The 13,052-nt window shown below is 41.2% G+C and overlaps 1 protein-coding gene across 30 annotated transcripts in view; it reads right to left on the bottom strand.

Moving 5' to 3' along the window:
• The window catches only part of PCDH15 (protocadherin related 15), a 539,977-nt gene that overhangs the window by 190,685 nt on the left and 336,240 nt on the right, over positions 1-13,052 (bottom strand). For all 30 annotated transcript variants that reach the window (XM_080598442.1, XM_080598431.1, XM_080598457.1 and 27 more), the window contains one exon: positions 8,878-9,084. In XM_080598442.1, coding sequence (XP_080454568.1) covers positions 8,878-9,084 — 207 coding nt within the window. The remainder of the gene's footprint in view (positions 1-8,877; positions 9,085-13,052) is intronic.

The following is a 13,052-nucleotide window of genomic DNA, read 5'->3' as shown; positions in this document are numbered from 1 at the left end:
GTTATGTTGTCCTTTCATCCATCCCTTGTCCTTTCCATTTGTTACGAAGACACTTTCATGTAAATTAACTTTTTCTTTTAAGTTTTCCACAAGTTCTCTAGAAACAAGGGTGCTGAGCAACCACCTACCCAGTTTGACTTCCAACTTCAGAGACAATGGAAGCATAAAAGGAGAAAATGGTCTGGTAGAAGAGGTTCTGGAGAGGAACCTGATGTAGTCGCCGAAGCACAGTGTATTCCACTGCCCCGGGACCCTGCCCTGGGCTGTACTCATCTGCAGAGGCATCACGGTTACTGCACAGCTGCTCTTATGAAGGCACGCTGGCACACATTAATGCTTTTGAACACATGCTGGTACACTTTATAAACATGACATCAATTTCATGTCCTAATGAGTGCTGCACAAATTGCCACACACCCTGACTTTATTCATCAAGACACTGTGTGGTATCAGTAAACACCTTGGCAGTCAAGTAGTAAGCAATGGATGTGAATGCTGATTAGCTTCTTTGGACATGGAAGTTAAAACCTTTCCTTTAGCATTTTTTGTGCTTCTAGAAGAGATTCAACAAAATTCAGCATGCAAGGCAGTAAGGCAGTTACTGAGTAGCACTTTTCCCAACCCAAAAACCCGAAGTATCAGAAGTTAGTACTCTCCCATAGGAAGTAAAAGAGTGAGGAAGCAAGTGGCTCAAGGAGCCTTATGTAAACATCAGTCAGACTGGTTTAAATTCCTCATCTTGGCTTCAGTTTACTTAGGTCTTAAGGTACTCATGTGGTTTAATTTAATTTATGCCATTTAAACAGACTACTTAATTATATCAGCACTTGGCAGTGCTGCTCTAGTTAAAGGTCTGTTTGCAATGTCACTTCTACGAATTAATTTTTTGAAGGTTTATAGCAGGACCGTATTATAACTCCCACAGGGAATTACAGAATCTGAGAATTTAGAATCCAAGTTGTTTTTTTGCCTAAGATATACAGTTAAGATGACCATTTTCTTCATACTTTTAACTGAGGGTAGAGAATTGCTTTAATACAAAATATAATCTCTGCTGATTTGTCAATTAGAAGACTGAATACATTATGTTTAGTCAGTGCCACTACTGGAGAAGAACATGCACAAGCACGCAGAGGATTTTTGTCAACTTCTCATCAGTATTCCCAATTTACTACGTGCATTAATTTACCCCAATACAATGAAGCCATCGGAACACTAAGACCTGCAGAAATTAATAAGCTTTACCTGCACTTACTAACCCACCCTGAGTTACCATCTGATTCCAGTGAGAAGGCACCACTCATTTTAGTTTGCTTGGCTTCTTTATGCATCAGTTCTAGGCAATTGCTTGCCCCAGCCTGACTGCTGGAACAGACCACCATAGGTTACCAACACTCTATGAACGGCTGTTGTATGTGCTAATACGCATGCAGTTGCATCCCCCTCATATCCGTGTTCATTGGCATGATTTAACAGAAGTGGAAATGAGCCAGGTGGTGCCACAGGAACAGGAAATTACAGAGTGGTTCCACCCAAGGACGAGGCTCACCATCATCTTTGCAGCTGCAGGCAGACCTCTGTATGCGCAGAGAAGTCTGTAGCATTCTGGAAAGAAAGGGCATGGATCACCTCTGCCGGAGCTGATGGACCACAGCAGGATGATCTCAAGCTTCAACAAAACATGCAGCTACGACGGAGTGAAGCCTGATGTAGCCATCGAATCTGCACCAGGTTCCCTCAGCAGTTCAGGTTGCTGAGACAGAGCAACCATTCCCTCCCCTCTAATTACCAGGCTTGGTAACGAGCAGTTATGGCCCTGCCACTGACACTTATCCCTTCCTAAGAGAAGTGGCCTTGCAGGTACAGAGCCATCCAACACTGCAGCCCACCTCCTCTGGCACAAGGTATTACATCTCAGCAGGGCCAGAAATCTTCACCATTTTGTCCTCACTTCTGAGGGGCCGGGGGTGGCGGTTTCAAAATTACATTTTGTACACGGTGTTGATCAGTCCTGACTTGAACATGGGAGCGAGCAATCATAAGCTAAAATACACTTCCCTGCTGCATGTCGAGGTGAGCAGGGCTGCGCCTGGCACAAGGAATCCTCACTCCCCAGCCTCGCTGCCACACCACACTGAGCCAAGGCACCAGGACAAGAGCAGCACAGCCCGAGTGCCTGAAAGTGCAGGAGGGGAGCAAAAGAGAAATCCATGATACAAACAAATCAATGTAGGGTGTTGGAAACTGCAGGACTGCTAATTGATGATGGTGAGAGGTATGGATTAGGCTCACCGATCTCCACAACCTGCTGGGATGACAGTTTTACAGACAATTGACTTTTCTTTATTATTACATTCTGCTCTTTAAAGAATGCTGGCAATTTGTCATCATTTAGAAAAGTTTGTTGTTATGATTTAAGATTTCCTCTTTTAAGACTAAGACTGTATTTCAGAAATTCTATCCAAGTAAGCTTTCCTTTCCTGTGATTTACTCCTGTTTTTCCTTGAGATACTTTTTTTTTCTTTTAAAACGAATACAGGAAGGTTGCATTATAATATATTGCAGTACACAATGCATTATTGGTTACCTAACTAACGTTTAGCCTGTGACGTTAAACCTTTCCAGATAATTTCACTGTAACAAAGCAGGCCACAAACTAACCACAGATAACCAAGGAAAGCCTATGAGAAACAAAGTTCACATCATCTTTCAACATTCCTAATTTCTAAGAGGTGAATTTGACAAGCTTTATAAATGTGCTATTATAAACCAGTTGCTTTTTTTTAAAAAAAATGTACTGTATTTTTTAAAACCTTTCTACCCTATGTGTCTTCATTTAAGCAAGCTCTTCCAGTCATCAATCTATCCATCTGTTTACTCACCACCTACAGCCCAGCCAGCCAGCACTGTGAAGAGACACAGCTCCATCGCACACCAAAAACGCGTCAATACACCTTAGTGCCTTGTGACATTTTTCCACTTGTCTGAACAGCTTCTCCCAGTCAGAATCCCTCAAATTCCCCCCACAGAATCTGTTTGGGTTGTTTGTTTACTTCTCTACCACACTAAAAATGAACAATGAAGAAATCTTTATTTCTGGAGAAAACAGAAAACATTGCTATCTGAAAGGGACAAAAGAGGGAACTTAAGCAGCCAAAGAAATAAATGCAAACGATCCAGTGACTTTAAGGACTTGTCCCTCACGTCTGCAAATACCAGTTTTGCCATGCTATGGAGAAGCACATGGGCACTTGAATGCTTGAGCAAAAGACCTTGCTTCCCTTTAAATTTAATTTGTAATTCAATTTGCATTTGAAATATTTTAACAGGTTAGTCTATTTGCAACGAATGAACACAAAAGAGCAGAACCAGGTATTTATTATGCAATACCTTTAGCAAGTTGTCCCAAACTGTCCACCACACAGTAGGAGGCTGCAATAGCACCTTATGCCACACCATTTCATAGTCCAGAAAGCATTGGCAGTTACTCATCATACAACACTGAAATATTAAACTTATTCAATAATTAACAAACACCCTAAGCTAGGATACTTCTGGCTATACTGCATATGGTGTCATGTGCATTAACTAGATTTTCATTAACTTATGGATATTAGGAAAAGGTTCCTCACCAAGAAGATGCTTTTAGTTTGCTTTTAGTTCTCACCGCTCTAGTCTGACACTAGCTATAGGCAATAAATTACATGAATCTCCCTATGCTGCATCTGCTTTGCCTGTGATGGTAACTGGGGGGCGATTGTCCCTGTCCTTATCTCAACCCATAAACTTTCTTTTCATGTTTTCTCCTCCTGTTCTGTTGAACAGTGAGAGAACAACATGCTGGAGCTTAGCTAGCCATCAGTGCAAATCCACCACGTAAGTTCACTATGAAATATGTTTGGGCTCTTGAATGGTCATTTCCTACAGATATGAAGTTTCAGGCCTACTAACACTGAGATATGGGAATATTTAACAACTTCTAATCAACTGCATAAAGCAGCTTGTGTTCAAGAATGATAAACTTGACACAGATTACTTAAGTTCGGTTAGCACTCCCAACTGAAATCTCTGCTCCAGAAAGGATAGATTTTTTTTTTATTATTAATAGCAATACAATTAAAAATATAAATATTTGTGCCACATCCAAGGTGAAATTCATAGTGCACACAAACACAAGTATACTAACGAACCACCCTATTCAACATCCAAATATTGAGGTAACTTCATAGGAGCATGTTGATGTGCTATGGAGAAGGCACAATGATAAAACATGGAGCCCTGTCATCAAACTGTTTGTGAAAAATTTCAGTGAACCCCCGAAAACTCAAGGCATTCAATGTAACTGACATCACCAATAGCAAAAAACACTTTTGGTGGAGAACATAGATAACAGGATTACATTACAAACCCCATTATGTAGTTTAATGAAAGTAAAAAAGCTATTTTCTAACCAGAAGTTTTTGAGATTAAATATTTTCAGTTAGGGAGTATAAAAACAGCATGTGTTACACTAAGAACCTGGTGCTTACAGACCCATTCAAACAGTCAGTCCAAATTCAGCATTTAAAAATTCAAAATCATCTTAATTTTCAATCTCTTGTGTGATGTAGTACACAGGCACATCAAAGAACTTTCGGTCATCAAACCTTCCTTAAACATCTTGTGGTTAGAACCGTGCAACTGCCAGGGTAAAGTCAGGTTAATCAGAGCACTGTTAATTACTAACCTGAAAAAGCTCTGGGGGTTAATGGCATCAAAGTCTTTTTCCCATTCCTGTAGAGTGTAACAACGTCATCTACCAGGAAGTAGAGGAGCATCCAGAACAAACGCAGATGTGCAAAAATGCCAAATAAATCCAAGCGTCTGAACTAGGACACTGAACTCTTTTCAATTAAAACAGTTTTGAATTATTTCAAGCACCACTGATTCAGCCCCTCATCATGCTGTGCCAAATGACTTCACTTACCACCGTGGAATTGTACACACACTGGGATTTTCTTAGGCCACTGCACCTACAAAGCCTTGAGGCAGGTATCTCACAGCTCCGGGACCAGCGGTGGACTTGCTGACAGAGAGCTGCCAGCAGCACACTGTGAGATGAGGAACAGCCAGATTTCTGTACCATTTTCAGCCGTTCCACCTCCCAAACCAGCAGTGAGGCAACCCAGGCAGAATGGATCACAACTAGCTCTCCAGCTTGCCAAAATCCCTACTCTGAGTTTTGGACCATACCCATCTGACGTGCAAATCCATCAGCCCCACAAACAGACTTGCTCTGTTTCAGTCTTCCACCCTTCAGGTAATTAGTAGTCTCTCTTTACATTTTTCAGAAGTTATAATGGCCACAGGCTTGTTATATGGTGGGCATAAATGGTGCCCTAAAATTCCAGATTCCTGTAACAAAGAGCCTTTTAGGGAGACCACCGGAATTGTCTCTACGCCCAGGCATATCTGAACCAAAGGGTTTTTACCAGCATTTTCATGAAGGTGTGGGTTAAGACAAAATAGCAATTTGCTTAGGCAAAAGGCATCTAAAAATGGCCTCATATTTTGTAATGCACATAAAGACCATAGCCTTTAAAAAAGCCTTCAGAGAAAAACTCTCAAATTAGTAGCTTCAAAAAGATTTAGCTGTGGACATTAATTCTTACAATTCGATTTCTTTTGTGTTCAGGGAAACCAGACTTCGTACATTATACAAGTAGACTTTATACAACTATGAATCACACTGAGTGCTGTAAATATAAACATACACCTGATGCTAACACCTTTTTTATCCCCATCTGAAGCAACCTACAAGATACCACATTTTTGGTCAAACAAGAGAACTGCTTTGATTTTAACAAAAGCACTGCTGCAGAAGAGTATTTCACACGCAGCAGCAGTTGTCTGTAATGCCAGCTGTTGATGCCACGTGTGCTTGTTCCAGCCCCTGACAGCCATCTCCAGCAGCTATTTCTGCTTGCCTTCCAAGTGATTTTTGTGACTGCCCATGAATTGACTGAGATATTTTAATGGATAGATAGGAGATATTCTGCATTACTTTGGGCTTTAAAACAGTTTTTTAGGACAGCAAATTACTTGATTGAAGACAAGGATGTAGAAAGCATCTTTCTACACTGCCACTCTACTACTCTGCCACTCAGGAGGACTATAAGGATGTTGCGAGGCTGTGCAGGGACTAAATTAGAAAGGCCAAAGCTCATCTGGAGCTCAATCTGGCTACTGTCATTAAAGATAATAAAATGTTTTTACAAATACATCAACACAAAAAGGAGGACTAAGGAGAATCTCCATCCTTTACTGGATGCAGGGGGGAAACTTAGTTACAAAAGATGAGGAAAAGGCTGAGGTGCTTAATGCCTTCTTTGCCTCAGTCTTTACTGGCAAAAACAGTTCTTCTCTGGATACCCAGTACCCTGAGCTGGTGGAAGGGGATGGGGAGCAGGATGTGGCCCTCACAATCCACGAGGAAATGGTTGGCGACCTGCTACAGCACTTGGATGTACGCAAGTCGATGGGGCCGGATGGGATCCACCCGAGGGTACTGAGAGAACTGGCAGAAGAGCTGGCCAAGCCGCTTTCCATCATTTATCGGCAGTCCTGGCTATCAGGGGAGGTCCCAGTCGACTGGCGGCTAGCAAATGTGACGTCCATCTACAAGAAGGGCCAGAGAGTAGACCCGGGGAACTATAGGCTTGTTAGTTTGACTTCAGTGCCAGGGAAGCTCATGGAGCAGATTATCTTGAGGGTCATCACACGGCACTTGCAGGGCAACCAGGCGATCAGGCCCAGTCAGCATGTGTTTATGAAAGGCAGGTCCTGCTTGACGAGCCTGATCTCCTTCTGTGACAAAGTGACGCACTTAGTGGATGAGGGAAAGGCTGTGGATGTGGTTTACCTTGACCTCAGTAAGGCTTTTGACACTGTTTCCCACAACATTCTCCTCAAGAAACTGGCTGCTTGGGGCTTGGACTGGCGTACGCTTCGCTGGGTTAGAAACTGGCTGGGTAGCCGGGCCCAGAGAGTTGTGGTGAATGGAGTCAAATCCAGTTGGAGGCCGGTCACTAGTGGAGTCCCCCAGGGCTCAGTACTGGGGCCAGTCCTCTTTAATATCTTTATCGATGATCTGGATGAGGGGATTGAGTGCACCCTCAGTAAGTTTGCAGATGACACCAAGTTAGGTGCATGTGTCGATCTGCTCGAGGGAAGGAAGGCTCTGCAGGAGGATCTGGATAGGCTGGACCGATGGGCTGAGGTCAACTGCATGAAGTTCAACAAGGCCAAGTGCCGGGTCCTGCACCTGGGGCGCAACAACCCCAAGCAGAGCTACAGGCTGGGAGATGAGTGGCTGGAAAGCTGCCTGGCGGAGAAGGACCTGGGAGTATTGGTTGATAGCTGGCTGAATATGAGCCAGCAGTGTGCCCAGGTGGCCAAGAAGGCCAACAGAATCCTGGCCTGTATAAGAAGCAGTATGGCCAGCAGGTCTAGGGAAGTGATTGTCCCCCTGTACTCGGCTCTGGTGAGGCCGCACCTCGAGTACTGTGTTCAGTTTTGGGCCCCTCGCTACAAGAAGGACATGGAGGTGCTCGAGCGTGTCCAGAGAAGGGCGACGAAGCTGGTGAGGGGTCTGCAGAACAAGTCTTATGAGGAGCGGCTGAGGGAGCTGGGATTGTTCAGCCTGGAGAAGAAGAGGCTCAGGGGAGGCCTTATCACTCTCTATAGGTACCCTAAAGGAGGCTGTAGCGAGGTAGGGGTTGGTCTATTCTCCCACGTGCCTGGTGACAGGACGAGGGGGAATGGGCTAAAGTTGCGCCAGGGAAGGTTTAGGTTGGATGTTAGGAAGAACTTCTTTACTGAAAGGGTTGTTAGGCATTGGAATGGGCTGCCCAGGGAGGTGGTTGAGTCACCATCCCTGGAGGTCTTTAACAGACGTTTAGATGTAGAGCTTAGTGATCTGGTTTAGTGGAGGACTTGGTAGTGTTAGGTCAGAGGTTGGACTAGGTGATCTTGGAGGTCTCTTCCAACCTAGACGATTCTGTGATTCTGTGATTTCAGTGAAAATGGCCCCTTGCGTTTCTCAAAACTAACAAATTTGCCTGTATCAAACGTGAAACTTCAAGAACAGAAGATGGCTTGCAGACCATCAGGTCAATAGCTCTATTAAAGCGTAGTAGCATATACTATTTTGCTAAAAACCCCATGTGTACAACTTCACTTTTGTTAGGTACCTGAATATAGCAAGAGAACAGAAGAAAAGAAAAAAACAAGAGTAAAGATGACTGCTGCAGAAACAGTATATGGAGGAAAAAGAAATACCAATGGAAAAAGACACAATAGCAGTAACCTTGGTGAGACCAGAAGAAAACTTAGCTATGTAGACTCAGTATGGTTATTACTTGGTTATTGCTTTTTCAAATATGTTCCATTTGTACCATGAGCAATGTTAGTATCAAAATATGGGCACAGAAAAGAACAGAATGAACTTCTGGCCTCCTTTTCTCCTGCTCCTCTCCTTCTGGTTCATCCAAATGATCTATTCCTACCATTTTGAGCTTCTCTCTCGTATTTCCCCATATCCTGTGGCATATCCATTCATCTCACAAAATGTAATTTTTTTTTCCCTACTCACGCTATACACCCACTAATTTTAACAGAACACAATTAAGTAAAGCTGGGCAAAAACAGTTTCTTTTTTTTTTCAGTTCAGAAGCACTTTAAAATCCTTTTGAACTCATAATGAAAAAAACCAAACACAATTAGTGATTTTTTTTTTATCTAGGTCGAAACAGCTTTGTCTCCATAAAAATATGAAAAAAAATAAAACTCTGAAAACAAAAACACCAGTATGAAGGTATATAAGAAAGAGAAACATACCTCCTCCACATCATTGTCCAACACTGTGATTTGTAATGGAGAAGTCAGATTCTGGCTATCAGAGATCGTTGTTCCCACTGGGGAGGATTCAAGGATAAAACCCTCGTACGTAGACTTTGTAAAGTAAGGCTTCTGATTGTTCTCATCAAGGACTTCTATATGCAAATTGGCAAATGCAGGAAGAGGATGACCGTTGTCTTGTTCAGCCTAAAAAACAAACTCATTTGTCTAAGGGTCTCAGCCAAATAAAACTATGAACAGTTACTAATTGGCATTGGCTTACTTTTAAGAATTACAGTCTAGTTACACAAATGAGTAACATCATACACATCACCCCACCATGAAACTTTGTGTCAGGAAAAGAAAGAAATACCAAACACAAATTAGCTGGGCTGTAAGAGCAAGAAGAGTTTCAATCATGCTAAACCTTTAAAGTAGTCAAAATGAAATTCAAAAGCTGTATGATACGTGCAAAATGATCCCTTAAAGTATCAGTATTAGGAGTTTGGGAAAATCTATAAAGCAAGAAAAAAACAGAAACTGATTATTGTACGACATAACCTCCACCTATACCATCAGCATCAAAGTTAAACCAAAGGACAACTCAGTAGCTGTGGACATACAGTACTTGCTACAGACTCCTGGACTAGCACACTGCCCTGGGTACGACACTTTCTCCCCCTCAAACAGCCATCTTTCTAATGACAGGGAAGTGGAATTTTCATTTTATTTGTGGCTATTTCTGAATGTCAAGCAAAATACTTCCTTTCAATTAATAGCTGTGACTTTCCAATAGCCACGTCTCCCCTACCAAGTGTTAGTCACTGATAGCTTCACCTGATCTATTCTTATTTTCATACTTCCTAAACATAAAAGCACTAAATACTCCTTCCAGTGCATGCTAATCCACTATGAATGTATAGTTTTGCTTTTTTTTATTGACTATCAATGACCACTTAAAGTAAACAAACATGGAAAGTAGAATACAACAAGTAATTTGTTCTTCATTTTACCTAATGCAAACCAATCTTAACTATAGTACCGCTCACATTCCTGTAGAAAGGCAACAGTCAGGGACTGTCAGTATTGTATTCCTATGGCTTTATTTCCAACACCTGTAAGTACATAGAGCCCAAGACCGCAACAGGAGTGTGCTGTACCTTTCTGCAGATGTGGGAAGGCCACAATGCAGTAAAATTCTCAGGAGTAAAAGTATTTCCAAAGAGACAGAACAGTACCTCATTTATTGCTAATTCTACTTCTTGTTGCGGAGATTTTATTTTCATTAGCTGAGAACGTCTGTCTTCACACTGCTCTCTCTAAGAATCACACATATACTGGTTCTACTGGCAATTAATTAAGAACATTCTAATTTAACAGGATTTCCTTCAACAGAGCAGCACTCAAACATCCCTGTGGAAATCCTGGTCAAGCAACAGTTAACAGCAACATATTTCAAATCTAACAGTAGCAGCTGGTGATGGCATCGGAGACTGCATAAGTGACTCTTAATGCTGACCATAACTTACCGAACTGAGATATAGTTTGAAACTGATTCTCCACTGAATTAAAATAAACTTCAAATGTAAAAAAATAAAGTCACCAAAATTTCTGGGAAGTACTCTAGTTACTGATGCAGTACACAATGAAACATGAAACATCTTAAAATTGATAGCTTTTGCCTAAGACAATAGCCTGTAAGCAGGAGAAAATCTCAGAAAGACTGCTATAGGAACAAATGCACGTGGATCTGATTCTGTTATTTTATAAGTAGACCTACTGCTGAAGACCACTAAATACTCCGTTCCACTTCATAAAAAAAATAGGGCTCTTCACAGTAAAGTGTTTAACTGCAGCAAGTTTCTTTAAAACAGACCAGTATGTTCTTTGCAACTGCCATGAAGAGAAGCTAAAAAAAGGCAAATGCAAAGAACAGATGGTCCCATTCTTCTTACCAGCTTCAGTTGTTGCAGTAACGGCCTTGCATTAAAGCCTAGGTGAGCACAGACCCCATCCTGGCTTAAGAGGAAATCCCCGCCTGACCACCACACCACCACCCAGTACTGCAGGCCTGTCTGAAGTATGGGATAGGGCTCTGAACACGTGTGGTTAAATACAAAGAAGGATGCAGGCTCCCCGGATTTTAGGGCCTCAATTCCAAAACCACAACTAAAAGGATTCCTTCCTCAGCAGACACTCCAACTGAAAAGCATTTAAGCTTTGCGGGTGCTTTCCTTTTTGTTCACCGGGTTGGGTACACTGGTCAAAGTCATGGGGAAGCCAACGTTCATAGGAGAACTGGGCAGAATTTAGCAGCTAATCCCTTCAGAAAGTCACAGCCCCCTTCCAACTGCTTGAAATCAGCAACAAGCATTACTTGCAGCACCAGCAGGTTGTGGCTTAAACAAAAAAAAGAAGTGATGAATCCCCACTCAACTCGCAGTGTATATTCTTTAATGTTTTCTCAGTAGTTTTGTAATGTTTCTGCAAGCCACCGCTTTTCTAATCAGACATACCTACTTGCTGAACCCTCATTTAGACTCGCTTCTACAGATTAGTGATAACACTTTATATTGGAACTGCTCTGAACCACACAAAGTACATAACACAAACTCCATAGAGAAAAATATCCATTTTCTGATCCTTATCTTAACCATACAGGTTAAAAAATCAGCCCTGATATTCATAAGAGCAGAAGGTCAAATAAAAGTTTCCTCTCTTTGAAAAGATTTAGCTCACTTCTCGAAGGGAAAACAAATGGATGGTTTCCTTACAGGGCCTCTTCCAGAGGCATTCTGTTTCAAGCCACTGGAAAACATGGATAACCAATTGTTTTCCTTTGGGGCTTTACATATAATGGTAGTCCAACAAAGCAAATGAAGAACTGAAAAAGAAGTTTGTAAAATCCTAGTTACAAATATTCAATTTCAAACAACATTTAAAGTAATAATTGTCTCTAATAGTTACTTTTTTTCCCGTTTTCTTTGATACAAATATTTTCATAAAAAATACAACAAAAAAAGATTTGTCTTCGTATGTTACATAAACATATTCCCAGAAGCAATACGTGGCTAGGAACAGCTCTTGCACCTTTGATATATACGTTCATAATTCTCCAAAAATATGTAACAGTTGTAAATTGTAGATTTCTACAGCATTTCCTACTGTAATATTTCTTTCTTTTTTTTAAAAAAAAAGAAAAATTAAATACAAGAAGATGAAATTATGTACAACACAATTCATTCCAGACAGTGCAAGCATTTTTTCTCAGTGCCCTATTAAGGCTCTTGCTTGGTCTGCTGGACACAGGTAGAGCATCTTTCCTTCCTAGCACATATTCTAAAACACAAAGAATAGACAATTTAAATTTCTCTCATGAAGAAAAACACTGATATTTAAGACACAAAGCATCCTAGTTCTAGGCTATTTTACTTTGTATTGTTGCTAGTAACAAAGACTCTTTACTATCCTTAGCTCTCTTCAGCCTGGCCCTACATGAAGATCAACAACATGGTTAAAGTAGAGGTGACCATTAAGACAGTCAGAAGAGCTGTGTTCTTCCCCAAAAGAACATGCATCAATGACAAATTGATGAGTGATGCTTCAAACCAACAAAAAGTTGATATTATGTGAACCTAAAAGGACTCCACAGTTCTGCAGTGAACAGTCTGCAGCGAAGCTGCCTAGACACTTTAGATTGAAGATACACGATCATAAGGAGGCATTAATAGAGAAAAAGAGCAAGTGTACAGTGATGCTTTCTTCACACCAACACACATTGAGATGAAGACTTCAGACTTGCACACAGAAAGCCTATCTGTAAAAGAACAGCAGGTGGCTTCATGCTACACAATTATGTACTCACTACCTCTGCTTCAGATGAACAAAAAAAACGGACGAAATGTGAAAATTGTTAAATAACTCAAGTAAAAAATGTCTATAATAATAAAATATCTAAAAAATAGATACACTTATGTAGTATATATTTGTTAGGTACTATGGGTGTTCTATATAACAAGATTTGCTTATTTAAAGCATTAGATGAAGCAGTTCCCAAGAAGAAAGGGGAAATTAAAGCACTCCTATAGACTCCCTGAAGCTGCAGGAACATCAACAGAGTTGGCTTTCTTGTCAAGGTAGCAGGGATCTGTTTAGATAAACTGCCTCTGGCAACA

This window comes from Anser brachyrhynchus (assembly GCF_964034855.1).
Source record: "Anser brachyrhynchus genome assembly, chromosome: 6".
Taxonomy (NCBI): Eukaryota; Metazoa; Chordata; class Aves; order Anseriformes; family Anatidae; genus Anser; species Anser brachyrhynchus.
Note: the sequence above shows the minus strand (reverse complement) of the source record. Positions and strands in the feature narration are given on the sequence as shown.